The sequence below is a fragment of the Aquarana catesbeiana genome, linkage group LG03 (genome assembly GCF_042186555.1).
Source record: "Aquarana catesbeiana isolate 2022-GZ linkage group LG03, ASM4218655v1, whole genome shotgun sequence".
Classification (NCBI taxonomy): Eukaryota; Metazoa; Chordata; class Amphibia; order Anura; family Ranidae; genus Aquarana; species Aquarana catesbeiana.
In genome coordinates, this window is record NC_133326.1 from 181207608 (window position 1) to 181222211 (window position 14604).

General features: G+C 42.0%; 1 protein-coding gene across 1 annotated transcript in view; it reads right to left on the reverse strand.

Moving 5' to 3' along the window:
- The window catches only part of CD36 (CD36 molecule (CD36 blood group)), a 56545-nt gene that overhangs the window by 39086 nt on the left and 2855 nt on the right, over window positions 1-14604 (reverse strand). Inside the window, exon 2 of the mRNA XM_073624019.1 lies at window positions 2119-2276. Coding sequence (XP_073480120.1) covers window positions 2119-2276 — 158 coding nt within the window. The remainder of the gene's footprint in view (window positions 1-2118; window positions 2277-14604) is intronic.

Below are 14604 nucleotides of genomic sequence, written 5' to 3' on the forward strand. Positions count from 1 at the left end.
TGACGTATTAGGGGTTGGTAGTCATCCTATTAAAGTGGTTGTAAACCCTTACATATACCCAGTAAAGTGACTAGCCTCAGGGGATACACAGAGATTAAACAAATCCTCCTAAATAAGTCGTACCTGTTTATCTGCAGCCTTCTTTTCTCTACAGCTGTTCAAAGTCCAGAATTTATTAAGTTTGTCTGAGCTGTCAGATAACAGGGGCAGAGAGCTGAAATTACACTCTGCAGAGCTCAGTGAAGAGAGCTCTGGGAGCTGATTGGAGGGAAGGAACACACCCCCTTTCACACAGCACACGGAAACAGAGCTGAGACTGTCAATCAGCTGGCAGTCCCTCCCCTGTCTCCTTTTTTCTCTTGGTGTCAGGAAAGCTTGTCAGAAGTGACTCATGCTGTTAGCAAAGGAATGACACTTTGTGCTCTTAATGGAGACAAGTACACATTATAGAAGGATTTGCTTTTTTTCATATATCATGTCTGAGTTTTGCAAACGCTTTAAAGAATGCTTTAGAGAGAGCAGCAGCTGGCAGGGATAACAAGTATTCATTAAAAATTTACTTACAATAATACAAAAATAAAAGCTTGTACAACAACATTTACAAGGCAAAATATGAGCTATTTACATAGATTTATAATTTGAGTTTACATACACTTTAAGTATAACTGTAAAAACAAGGTGATCCAATGGTGACTTCTCTAACAATATGAGTGAAGTTATCACATGTCTGTGCCTAAAAAGAAGACCGAACAGCCGTATACTATTACATTTCATCTTTTAAGGTCTGGTGAAATCTTTCATCAAAATATCTTTTAGCTGGAAAAGAGATGATACCTGTAGAATCTAGCCTCCAAAATAAGCAAGCTCAGAGATTTAAAGCGGAGTTCCACCCACTTTTTCAACTAGATCTTAAAGGAAAGACTACCCCTCCACCCCTCGTTTTTGGCTAATGATTTTTTTTTCTTTTTTCTTTCTACCTTAAGTGAAGTACATTATTTACTTATGACCCAGCCTCGCCGTGGCCCAGGGCCTCATTTCCTGCTGCTCGCCCACTGCCTTCTGGTACCTGTTTGTGTCCCAGAAGATGACAGAGCCACTCAGAAAGCGATGCGCGACTCATGTGTGCGCACTAGGAAACCGGCGACGAAGCCTGAAGGCTCCACTGCCAGTTTCCCTTAGTTAGAATGGCGGCTCCTGCACCCGATCTGATGGATGGATCGACCTCGGGGGGGGGGAGGGCGACATCGTGGGCTCCCTGGACAGGTAAGTGTCCTTATTATAAGTCTGCAGCTACAGTGTTTGTAGCTGCTGACTTTTCAAAAAAAAATTTTGCAGCTGGAACACCGCTTTGATAAGTTCGTACACCTGGTGCAACCAAAGTAAACATGAAAAGTAGATGCAGTATATAGCTAGGTTGGGTCCTCTGTCTATTTAAAGGGCAACTTTTAATTCATGGCAACTATTGATTCTTTCCCTAAAGGGCACTGTTATCAGTGGATCCAGCATAGAACTTGCATCATGGTTAGGTAACTGTCCAACTTACATAGACAAGGGCAACAAGGAGCATGTTTAATTATTACATAACCCCTCTAAAATACAAGCCTTTTAATCCTGGATAGAGTTGGTTCTCTTCTTAATATTTACTGAATATGTGCATTCAAAAAATCTCAAAATCATACTAGAGCAATGCCACTCCTATTTTGACATGCTCAGTTTTAGAGATGAGTACAAATATTTCAGTAACATCTATTTGACTGCAATGTTAGGAACTCTCAATTTCTCCCCATGAGCATTTTAGGCAAAATTTGTTTGACAAAAACATCTACTACTTTTTTGTGTCTTTATAGCAGTTTAGTTTATTTAATTTATTGTTCTTTGTGTTTGTGTTTTTTTTTTTTCTTTTTCTGCATTGTCAATTTAGTTTTTTTTTCACTCTTTTTTTGCTGTTTTTCTCTTTCTTTGAAAAAGAAATGGTAAAATAATGAGGCTAATGAGTGTCTGTTTTTGGCACAAGAATAATTCCTGACAAGAGTATAATTTAAAGCCCATCGCATTCCTTACAGAGACACTGTTAGCTTGCCCAAATATGAAGTACAACATAAAAATATATATACTTACAAATATGCATAAGGTCCTTTTTGTTCTAAATGTGGTTTTCCTCCTTTTAAAACTGCATCTGGATTTGTAACATGGAAAATCCAAAAAGATCTATAGACGGGACTTCCAGGTACGATCCAGTTGTCATAAGCAATAGTTCCTTCCTCGATGACAGCTTCCTAATAAAGAAAAACAAATACTGAGATGAGATTAAATCAAGATAAGGATAAATTACTTCAGATAACGGTCTCAAGTTCTCAACCTACTGACTTTTGAGGGTATTTTGAGTGAAACACACCACACCACTTTCTAAACTTTTTAGGTTACAAAGGAGTACCTGATTTACAGTCATGTAAAAAATAAGTACATCTAATGGAAATGTTTGACTTTTTTGTTGACTTGACAGATATTGACAGAACAAGCAAACACTAGATTCCAATTTCAATTTTGTCTAAAAATTCATGCAATAAAATTGAATATAGCAGACATTTTTTTTGATAGGTGTTTTGCGTAGCTGTCCACCAGTCTCTGGCATTTACCACTCCACTATGTAAAATTCATTCAGTTTCAAGATATTTGCATCCCACAACATTTTAATCGGATTTGAATCAGAGCTTGGAATAGGCCAGTCGATAACCCTTCTTTTCCTCTAAAAAAAAATTTTAAAAATTTGCAGCACTCAAAAAAACATACAAAGAGTCCAAATAGTAATCAACAGTTCATCACTGTTTCAAGAATCTTAGCCTTTGAAACATCTTTCCATGTGCTTAACAGAAGAAGTGGCAACTCACCAGAAATAAATGCTGCCTCAATCAAGAGAACAGCAAAATCACTTAGTATAATCCCTCTGTGGTATGGTTGTCAGAATCCAGTATTAAGCTGTTCAAACTTCTCCTCAGGTTACCGCAATACCATAGCATGTGAATCACCATGGAATCAAAAAAAGCTTATAGTGTAGTAATTTAAAATTAAAAACTATACAAATAAAAACCAGTGCAGGCAGTAAAGAACAGTATACACAGTATACACTTGTGATCTAAAGTTCTTCTTCCTCATGCAATGCACACTCACCAGAAGTATTGTGCTGCAGAAGAGACTGCAGCAAAACACATTTTGTGAAATGAATATAACAGTGGATGTAAATCACACATCAATCACAAGCCAGGATTCCTCCCCCTCATGCAGTGCACACTCACCAAATCTATTGTGCTGCCACAGAGAGAGCAGCTAACACATTTAGCAGGATGGATGAAAGGATGGATGGACACAAGAAAGATAACAATCTCCTCCAGTGGCATGCTTTCATTGATCTTCTTTAGGGACACTTTACAGCTCATTCGGTTAAGCAATACCACCAAAACGACATAAATGATGAATCATATTGTAGCATTCTTTATTGAACCAAATGTAGCAGCAATACAAAAGTAATGATTAGCCAGTAAAAGAATAAAAAGATGCCACTCATTCCCTTACATCCAAGAGCTGCCAGGTTGTGTGATGTCACGTAGATAGCTCTGTCCTACATGTTTCCCAGCCAATGTGCATCCTCAGGAGTCTCTTTCTGCTGTGTCCTTTTTCCTCTGAACCATTCCTTGGTGGAATGGTTAGTGCACTTCAGATCATTTTAGTGTTGTTTAGTCAACTTAAACTTTCTATACAGATGGCTGCAATCTGATATGATGTAGAATAGTGGACTGCAGGCTGCCTAGGCCCTATCAACCCCAAACTATAACCACTTGCTGCTAAATCACATAGATTTACGTGATTGACTGCAAGTGGTTATACCAGGGTTATGGCTGCAGCTGTCAGCCACAACCACAGTATCAACATTTTCAGCTGGCAATGCTCTAACAAGTAAAAGGAATCCTAGCAGCTAATTAGCTGCTGGATTGCTTTTACAGAAAGTGGAAGGGGGTCCCCCCTCCTGCTACCCACAGATGACTTTTCAGGCTCTCCTGTACTGGCGAGGAGCCCAGCATTCAATCCGGCACTTTCACCGGCTTACAATAGAGGTGACTGGAGACTGGATTATCTATGATCACCTTTATGGTCTAGGACAGTGGTCTCCAAACTGTGGCCTCGAGGCCAGATGGCCCCTGGCTTGCCTTTATCTGGGCCTTGGGGCACTATTCCTCCCATTGATATAAGACACTATTCTACCAACTGATATCAGCAGTGATGCACCTTTTCTCCCACTGACACCAACAATGGGGAACTATTCATCCCCAAGACACTAACAATGGGCCACTATACCTCCCAATGACACCACCAATAGGGCACTATTCCTCCCAATGACACCAACAATGGGGCACTATTCTCCCACTGACATCAACAATGGGGCACTATTCCTCCCCTTCATACCAAATGTGGTGATGTTTACTCCTGCTGATGCCAGGAAAATTTCCACTCCTGCTGGACACAGTCCAACCCCCTAAAGCCTGAAGCACAATAAACCGACCCTCTGTTTAGAAAGTTTGGAGACCCCTGGTCTAGGAAATCAGAAGCAACAAGCATTTTTGTCCCTCAAATTAGGGCAGATGTGTCTTTTTTTTGGAAAGCATGAGATCAATGTTTTTTTAATCTCATGCTTTCAAGGGTAGAGGAGAGACCTGGGGTCTATTGGACCCCAGATGTTTTCAGAAAGCGGACCCATCATGCTTTATTTCTATCAAAAGGCATGCTTACATTTCTCGTAATGGGAATAAAAATGATAAAACAAGGGACAATTAAAAAAGTTTTAAAGCCCACCATCCTCATGTGCTCGCAGGCAGAGGTGAACACATAAGTAAGTCGAGCATGCATATGTAAACGGTGTTGAGGGCAATAATTCTAGCGCTAGACCTCCTGTAAAGATTTTTAAAGCATCGCCTATGGAGATTTTTAAGCATCATAGTTTGTCACCAATCAACGAGCATGCCAAATCTTAAAGCATGATATGTTAGATATCTATTTACTCAGGGTAAAATCAAATTTTATATTTTGCTAAAAAAATTAGTTATATAGTATATTGTTGTTATTTTTTTGCATTGAAATTTATTAAAGTGTATTTTTTCGAAAAAAATTGCATTTGAAAAGCTGCTACTCAAATACCATATGACATAAAAAAATACAATGACCACTATTTTATTCTCTAGGGTCTCTGCTAAGAAAAATATATAATGTTTGGGGGTTCTAAATAACTTTATAGCAAAAAATACAGATTTTTACATGTAAAACAAATGTCAGAATTGGCATGTTTTCAAGTGGATAACATTTCCAACACCGTGCCTCACAGTTGGTATGAGGTTGTTGTCCTAAAATGCAGTCCTTGGTTTATGACTAATTCTGACTAACTTTACTGTGTCCAAACAACTCATCAGCCAACATCACATTTTTTTCCAGAAGGCCTGCCTAGTGTTTGCCTATATGTTCAATGGCAAACTCCAGTTTTGCTCTAATGTTCTTTTTGAACAACAAAAGATTTTTTCTTGCACATGACCCATACAAGTTAAGTTGCTGCAATCCCTTTCTGATTGCAGATGCATGCACTGTACCACCATTTGTTGTAAGACTTACCCACAAACCCCTTAATGAAATTGTGGGTTTTTTTGGAGACTTTTTTAGCTCCAAATCATCCTAGGGTTAGCGTGGAGCTTCCACACACTGGACACTGCTGTTAAGCCTCTCTCAACCAGGAACCAACATCCCCTGAGGTGAAGGACCGCCAGTGAAGCCTGCACACCAGCACATCCCAGGACAACACAACCCCTGATGGGACATCGCCACCCTATCTGAACTGACTAACCAGTAAGTGTATGTATTACACCTTCACCATATAACAGTGTCAGCAGAGTTGGCGCCTCCACACCCCCCTTCCCTTTTCAAATTATTTGTTGATCAGGTATTCCAGATTGGGAGATTTCCAATGACCTCCTATTGGATTAATATCTGTAACATTTTGGATTTCCCCTCATTTTTTGTTGCAGTAATGACCAATACAGCTCCCAACAACCTACTAACCCTTATCTATTTCCACTTTAAATAATAAATGTATAACAACTTTGGATACAATAGGATATGTCCAAACTTCTTACGTGTTGTGGAAAGCAAAATAAAAAGTTAAGCAAAATAAAGAGTTTAGCGTTGTCCTACTGCTTGCAGTTGCTCATCTGTTGCTTCTTGTATTTTGTATTGCAAAGTCTGGACCGATTTATTTTCTGTAAACAAATGCTTTAATAAATGTTACCCTATGAATATGAGCATATCTGCATATGTTTAAAAGGTGCTCATTAGTTCTTCTTAGTTCTGTGACAGATCATTAGAGGCTTAATTACCTAACATTTTGAGGCTGATTTACTAATGAAGTTTAGAATCTTTATTGGAAAAAATTGTGTGAATATTTACTTCAATTATCCAATCACGTGAAAAGCAAATTCCAGTTCACTTTGTTCAATCATCTGCAGATGCTTTTAAAATGACTGGGTAACTGTTTACACATTTTTCTCAGTGAAGATTCTCAACTTTTTTAGTAAATCAGTGTCAATAACTGCTTGCAGAACAGAAGTAGATAGTTGCTATATGGCCACATAAACTCAAAGAAATAAATCTGTCCCTTCAGATGCAAAACAGACAGAAAGATTCATGCTAACATTTTAGCACACAACTTGTACCACAATTAACACACAGCTGCTTTAATAAATGTCCCCCAATATAACCAACTAAGGGCTCATGCACACTGCAGCTCAAAAAAAACAGCTGTGCATTTTAGCTTGAAGAAGCTTGTACTTTTTTTGGGCACGTTTTTATTGAGCTTCTTTGAGCTTTTTTTGATCATAAGTGTTTTTTTTCACAAACCCTCCCCTCAGTTCATTTTTAACATTTTTTGTGTGCTTTTCAAGTTTCTTTGAGCTTTTCCATGATCATTCACGTTTTTGTGCCTGTTTTTGCATGTTTTTGGGCACTTAGGCGTCTTTTCTGCTCGAAAACTCCTCTCAAAAACGCGAATTTGGTGGGGGGGTTTTTCTGCCTGTAATAGCTAATGCCTGTGAACTCCTGAAAAAGCCATAGTGTGCATGGATACATTGGCTAACAAGGAGGGGCGTTTCCAGGCAGAAAAAATGAGAGCTCAAAAAAGCTCAAAAACCTGTAGAAGCCACTTCTTTGAACTGCAATGTGCATGAGCCCTTAGAGCTCCGCAGAAAACATTATATTCACTTTTCCCCTAAAGATTAAAATATCCATCTTAGTGATTTTTTTAACCACTTCCATACCGGGCCATTGTAAAATGACACCAGCAGGAACATCTCCTCCCTCCAGGTGTGCGTCATATGACGTCCTCCGGTTCTTGCCGCTCCTGCGGGGCCCGCAGTGTCGCGATCGCTGATGAAGCGTGTCCCTCGGGACACAGCCCATCCCTGACCAGTGTAAAGAGCCAATAAGAATGTCTCTTTACCTCGTGACCTGCTGTGTCCAATCACAGCCAGTCACATGCGCTGTCCTCGTGCGCGCCCCTAGGGGCACGAAGAACGGCGATCGGGAACGAGGCGTGTCACCCTGACACAGCCCATCCCCCATCGGGGTAAAGAGCCAATGAAATTGGCTCTTTACCACGTGTCCAGCTGTGTCCAATCACAGCCGGTCACAGAATGTCAACAAGCCGCAGTAACCAGCTGTTATCAGGTTTTCCTCCTCACACACCGATTGTGTTTGAGGAGGAGATTGCGATAACAGCTAGTTACCATCTACAGTAAAACACACTGATTGCCCCCTGTAATAAAGTGGACCTGTCAATAGGCCATCAAAGTACCTGTCACCACCCCATCAAAGTACCTGTCACCAGCCCATCAAAGTACCTGTCACCAGCCCATCAAAGTACCTGTCACCACTCCATCAAAGTACCTGTCACCAGCCCATCAAAGTACCTGTCACCAGCCCATCAAAGTACCTGTCATCACCCCATCAAAGTACCTGTCACCACCCCATCAAAGTAGCTTTCACCAGCCCATCAAAGTACCTGTCACCACCCCATCAAAATACCTGTCACCATCCCATCAGAGTACCCGAGTACCTGTCACAACCCCTTAGAGTAAACAAGTAACTGTCACCAACCCATCAGAGTACCCGAGTACCTATCTGCAGACCATCAGAGTACCCGAGTACCTGTCACCAGGACTGCCTGGCAGGTCGTCATATGTCTGGTCAAGTATGTGGTATCCAAGCAGCTGCTGTTCTTGCCACGCTTGATCCGCTTCAGACATAGGTTGCAAACAGCAACGGTGTGATCTGCTGCATGCGTGTTGAAAATGGCCCACACCAAGGAACTTTTAAAAGTCAGCAGGGAGTCGGCAGTGCTCTGCACCTGCGGAGCTCTGCAGTGTGCTGCAATAAGGTGGCTGCCCTTAAGCTGCCCCCTAGAGGACATCCTGCCTCATTAGAGTTGTGCCTCCTCCTCTCTTCTCTGAGGCACCCAAGTAGAGTCAATGACCTAATCATCCCCTCCCTCCTCATCACTGGAGCAAACTTGGCAGTATGCTGCAGCTGGGGGAACATGACTGCCAGTTTCTTGTCCTTCTTGGGCACCCCCTCTCTCTACGCTCACGTTACTCCCTTCCTTAACCTGGGAACCAACATCGGAGCCTTCAAATCGCTGCGCATCCTCCAGCAGCATGTACCCGTTACTGTGGTCAAATATTTCTGAGGACTCCTCCATGCATGATGGTGGGGCTACGGAAGGAGTGACTGTGAACAAGGAGCTGGTGGAATAGGTCGCTTTGGCAGCTGCGTTGGAAGGCAAACTAGTATGAGCCTGGGTGACAGAGGATGAGGTGGATGAGGACAGCTTTTTTATCCACTCCACCAACTCTTCTGTATGTTCTGGCTCAATAACACGGCCAGCAGCAGAAAAAAAAGGACAAGCGTGCCCCACGGCTACCTGCAGAGGACGCACCATGTCCACGACCAGCACTGTTGACTGTAGACACAGAGGCTGCTTGCCCTCTTTTAGTGGCCTGTGAGCATCTGTCTTTCCTTGGTGGCCTTCCGGACATGATGTATATTTTGTTTTGCAACACCACACTACACTGTATTAGATACTGTGTACACCACCAGAAGTGTAGTAGAAACTGTACACACTGTATTGGATACTATGTACACCACCTGCACTGTATTAGCAACTGTACTATGGATGCACTGTATTTTTTACTGTGTATACCACCAGAAGTGTAGTAGACACTGTACACACTGTATTAGATACTATGTACACCGCCTGCACTGTATTAGCAACTGTACTATGGATGCACTGTATTTTTTACTGTGTATACCACCAGAAGTGTAGTACACACTGTACACACTGTATTAGATACTGTGTACACCGCCTGCACTATATTAACAACTGTACTACGGCTGCACTGTATTGTGTACTGTGTACACCACCAGAAGTGTAGTAGAAACTGTACACACTGTATTAGGTACTGTGTACACCGCCTGCACTGTATTAATAACTGTACTACGGCTGTACTGTATTTTATACTCAGTACACCACCAGAAGTGTAGTAGATACTGTACACACTGTATTAGATACTGTGTATACCGCCTGCACTATATATATTAGGACACTGCCTGAAGTGTATTAGAAACAGTAACACCCGATGTTCAAGTATGTTCGACCCGAACATCAAGCTCATCCCTACTCACTAATTTATTTTTAGCTCATAGCTGTATTGTGCGTGATGACTGTCAACTGTCAAAAAACATTTTTTGTCAACAACCCCGTGTGCATGTAATTTTTTTATATAATAAAGTAAAAAAAACAATGGGGTGTATTACTTGAAGGAATGAATGAAGTAAAAAGGTTAAACTGAGCTGGATTTCTAGATCTTAATTTTCACTGCTGTTATTGTAATTACCTTTACTACTACAACTACCATTGCTGCTATTAGCTGCTACTACTGTTACCTCTGCTGTTACTATTATGGCTACTCCAAGATAGTGGTGATTATTTTCTATGTATTAGAAGACTAAATAGTATTGGCAACCAAACTTAAACGAAACATAAGATTAGACAGGTGATGGTCCATGCTAACATTAAGACAACTCTACATGACAGAGTCCATAAGTGCCAGAGAGTATGGCAGCCTTGGATCGATGTTTACTTACCTCCCTATTTTGACAAAACCTTAATGGAGCCTTTGCAGCCTGACCTCTCCTTATCACATTCCTGAGTGCTATAAGTTATGTCCAGAGAACCTACCCACCCTAATCCCCTCTTTTCTTCCCCCCATCTACTACACTGTTATCTTTAAGGGGGCTATCTGTCCTATCAAAACCCCAAGCTATGGCTGGGGAGGGAAGGACACCGCTGCCTTTCTTATTAGTCCTGATGTCTTTTATATATGAATATATGTACATTTTCAATGTTATTTACTAAGAGTTAATGTTGTCAATTACGCTACGACTTGTTATGCATTGTACAAGGCAACCACAAACCAAGTCTCATTACATGATATTGTTTCCCGTGCAGAGACGATTGTTGTACACGGTTGCATGACCTGCTGTATAAGGGATGCATTTATTTTCTCGCATAGTAAAATGTTTAAACAAGAAAAAAAAAAGAAGACTAAATAGTACAGAGTCTGTTAAATGTTAAATAACTCATATGTAAATCATAAATTAAATATTCAGTTAACACTGAAATAATACATAGATGGTTAAAGAGGAAGTGAAGTCTTTCTGTTTAATTGCAGGTAAGCCTTTAATAAGGCTTACCTGTAGGTACTGTAAATATCTCCTAAACTTGAAAGATTTAGGAGATATTTATATACGCCAACTTCATCGGCGCATGCGCACTGAAGGAACGGCCGATCATGCCATTTCTTCATGGCCCTGTGCCGTAACTGGCAGCACCCATGGGCATGCGTGGGAGTGATGTCATTGCAGCATCGGAGCCCACAAATCCAGAAGAAACTCAGAGTAAAATGTCAGTCGTCTCAGCGGTGTGCGGGCACCACTGCAACAGCTTTGTTCTAAGGTAAGTATTTCATAATGAGCTAGTATGTGATGCAAAGGCTCATTACAGTTTTTTTTTTTTTTTTGGTTTTCTTTTTTTGGTTTTTACAACCTCTTTAACCACTTAAGGACCGCCTAACGCCGATTTACGTCGGCAAGGCGGCACGGGCAGGCAAAATCACGTACATGTACGTGATTTGCCTCTCGCGGGTGGGGGGTCCGATCGGACCCCCCCCCCGGTGCCCGAAGCGGTCCCGTTCTGTTCCCCGGCGATCCGAGATGAGGGGGAGGCCATCCGTTCGTGGCCCCCCCCTCGCGATCGCCGCCGGCCAATGGGAACACTCCTTTGCTGCTGTATGCTAAACAGCAGCAAAGGAAATGATGTCATCTCCCCTCGGCTCGGTATTTTCCGTTCCAGCGCCGAGGGGAGAAGACATCAATGTGAGTGCACAACACACTACACACACAGTAGAACATGCCAGGCATACAAAACACCCCGATCCCCCCCCCGATCGCCCCCCGATCCCCCCCCAATCACCCCCCCCCCCCTGTCACAAACTGACACCAGCAGGTTTTTTTTTTTTTTTTTTTTTCTGATTACTGCATAGTGTCAGTTTGTGACAGTTACAGTGTTGGGACAGTGAGTATTACCCCCCTTTAGGTCTAGGGTACCCCCCTAACCCCCCCTAATAAAGTTTTAACCCCTTGATCACCCCCTGTCACCAGTGTTGCTAAGCGATCATTTTTCTGATCGCTGTATTAGTGTCGCTGGTGACGCTAGTTAGTGAGGTAAATATTTAGGTTCGCCGTCAGCGTTTTATAGTGACAGGGACCCCCATATACTATCTAATAAATGTTTTAACCCCTTGATTGCCCCCTAGTTAACCCTTTCACCACTGATCACCGTATAACCGTTACGGGTGACGCAGGTTAGTTCGTTTATTTTTTATAGTGTCAGGGCACCCGCCGTTTATTACCTAATAAAGGTTTAGCCCCCTGATCGCCCGGCGGTGATATGCGTCGCCCCAGGCAGCGTCAGATTAGCGCCAGTACCGCTAACACCCACGCACGCAGCATGCGCCTCCCTTAGTGGTATAGTATCTGATCGGATCAATATCTGATCCGATCAGATCAGATCTATACTAGCGTCCCCAGCAGTTTAGGGTTCCCAAAAACGCAGTGTTAGCGGGATCAACCCAGATACCTGCTAGCACCTGCGTTTTGCCCCTCCGCCCGGCCCAGTCCAGCCCACCCAAGTGCAGTATCGATCGATCACTGTCACTTACAAAACACTAAACGCATAACTGCAGCGTTCGCAGAGTCAGGCCTGATCCCTGCGATCGCTAACAGTTTTTTTGGAAGCTTTTTATTGAACTGGCAAGCACCAGCGGCCTAGTACACCCCGGTCGTAGTCAAACCAGCACTGCAGTAACACTTGGTGACGTGGCGAGTCCCATAAGTGCAGTTCAAGCTGGTGAGGTGACAAGCACAAGTAGTGTCCCGCTGCCACCAAAAAGACAAACACAGGCCCGTCGTGCCCATAGTGCCCTTCCTGCTGCATTCGCCAATCCTAATTGGGAACCCACCACTTCTGCAGCGCCCGTACTTCCCCCATTCACATCCCCCAACGAAATGCAGTCGGCTGCATGAGAGGCATTTTTATGTGCTCCCGAGTACCCCTACCCAACGAACCCCCCCCAAAAAGATGTTGTGTCTGCAGCAAACGCGGATATAGGCGTGACACCCGCTATTATTGTCCCTTCTGTCCTGACAATCCTGGTCTTTGCATTGGTGAATGTTTTGAACGCTACCATACACTAGTTGAGTATTAGCGTAGGGTACAGCACTGCACAGACTAGGCACACTTTCACAGGGTCTCCCAAGATGCCATCGCATTTTGAGAGACCCGAACCTGGAACCGGTTACAGTTATAAAAGTTAGTTACAAAAAAAGTGTAAAAAAAAAAATATATATATATAAAATAAAAAAAAATAGTTGTCGTTTTATTGTTCTCTCTCTCTATTCTCTCTCTCTATTGTTCTGCTCTTTTTTTACTGTATTCTATTCTGCAGTGTTTTATTGTTATTGTTATTGTTATTATGTTTTATCATGTTTGTTTTTCAGGTATGTAATTATTTATACTTTATTTATTTATTGTTTACTGTGCTTTATTGTTAACCATTTTTTTGTCTTCAGGTACGCCATTCACAACTTTGAGTGGTTATACCAGAATGATGCCTGCAGGTTTAGGTATCATCTTGGTATCATTCTTTTCAGCCAGCGGTCGGCTTTCATGTAAAAGCAATCCTAGCGGCTAATTAGCCTCTAGACTGCCTTTACAAGCCGTGGGAGGGAATGCCCCCCCCCCCCACCGTCTTCCGTGTTTTTCTCTGGCTCTCCTGTCTCAACAGGGAACCTGAGAATGCAGCCGGTGATTCAGCCAGCTGACCATAGAGCTGATCAGAGACAAGAGTGGCTCCAAACATCTCTATGGCCTAAGAAACCGGAAGCTACGAGCATTTTATGACTTAGATTTCGCCGGATGTAAATAGCGCCATTGGGAAATTGGGGAAGCATTTTATCACACCGATCTTGGTGTGGTCAGATGCTTTGAGGGCAGAGGAGAGATCTAGGGTCTAATAGACCCCAATTTTTTCAAAAAAGAGTACCTGTCACTACCTATTGCTATCATAGGGGATATTTACATTCCCCGAGATAACAATAAAAATGATTTAAAAAAAAAAAAAAATGAAAGGAACAGTTTAAAAATAAGATAAAAAAGCAAAAAAATAATAAAGAAAAAAAAAAAAAAAAAAAAAAAGCACCCCTGTCGCCCCCTGCTCTTGCGCTAAGGCGAACGCAAGCGGCGGTCTGTCGTCAAACGTAAACAGCAATTGCACCATGCATGTGAGGTATCGCTGCGAAGGTCAGATCGAGGGCAGTAATTTTTGCAGTAGACCTCCTCTGTAGATCTAAAGTGGTAACCTGTAAAGGCTTTTAAAGGCTTTTAAAAATGTATTTATTTTGTTGCCACTGCACGTTTGTGCGCAATTGTAAAGCATGTCATGTTTGGTATCCATGTACTCGGTCTAAGATCATCTTTTTTATTTCATCAAACATTTGGGCAATATAGTGTGTTTTAGTGCATTAAAATTTAAAAAAGTGTGTTTTTTCCCCAAAAAATGCGTTTGAAAAATCGCTGCGCAAATACTGTGTGAAAAAAAAAAATGAAACACCCACCATTTTAATCTGTAGGGCATTTGCTTTAAAAAAATATATAATGTTTGGGGGTTCAAAGTAATTTTCTTGCAAAAAAAAAAAAACTTTTTCATGTAAAAAATAAGTGTCAGAAAGGGCTTTGTCTTCAAGTGGTTAGAAGAGTGAGTGATGTGTGACATAAGCTTCTAAATGTTGTGCATAAAATGCCAGGACAGTTCAAAACCCCCCCAAATGACCCCATTTTGGAAAGTAGACACCCCAAGCTATTTGCTGAGAGGCATGTCGAGTCCATGGAATATTTTATAT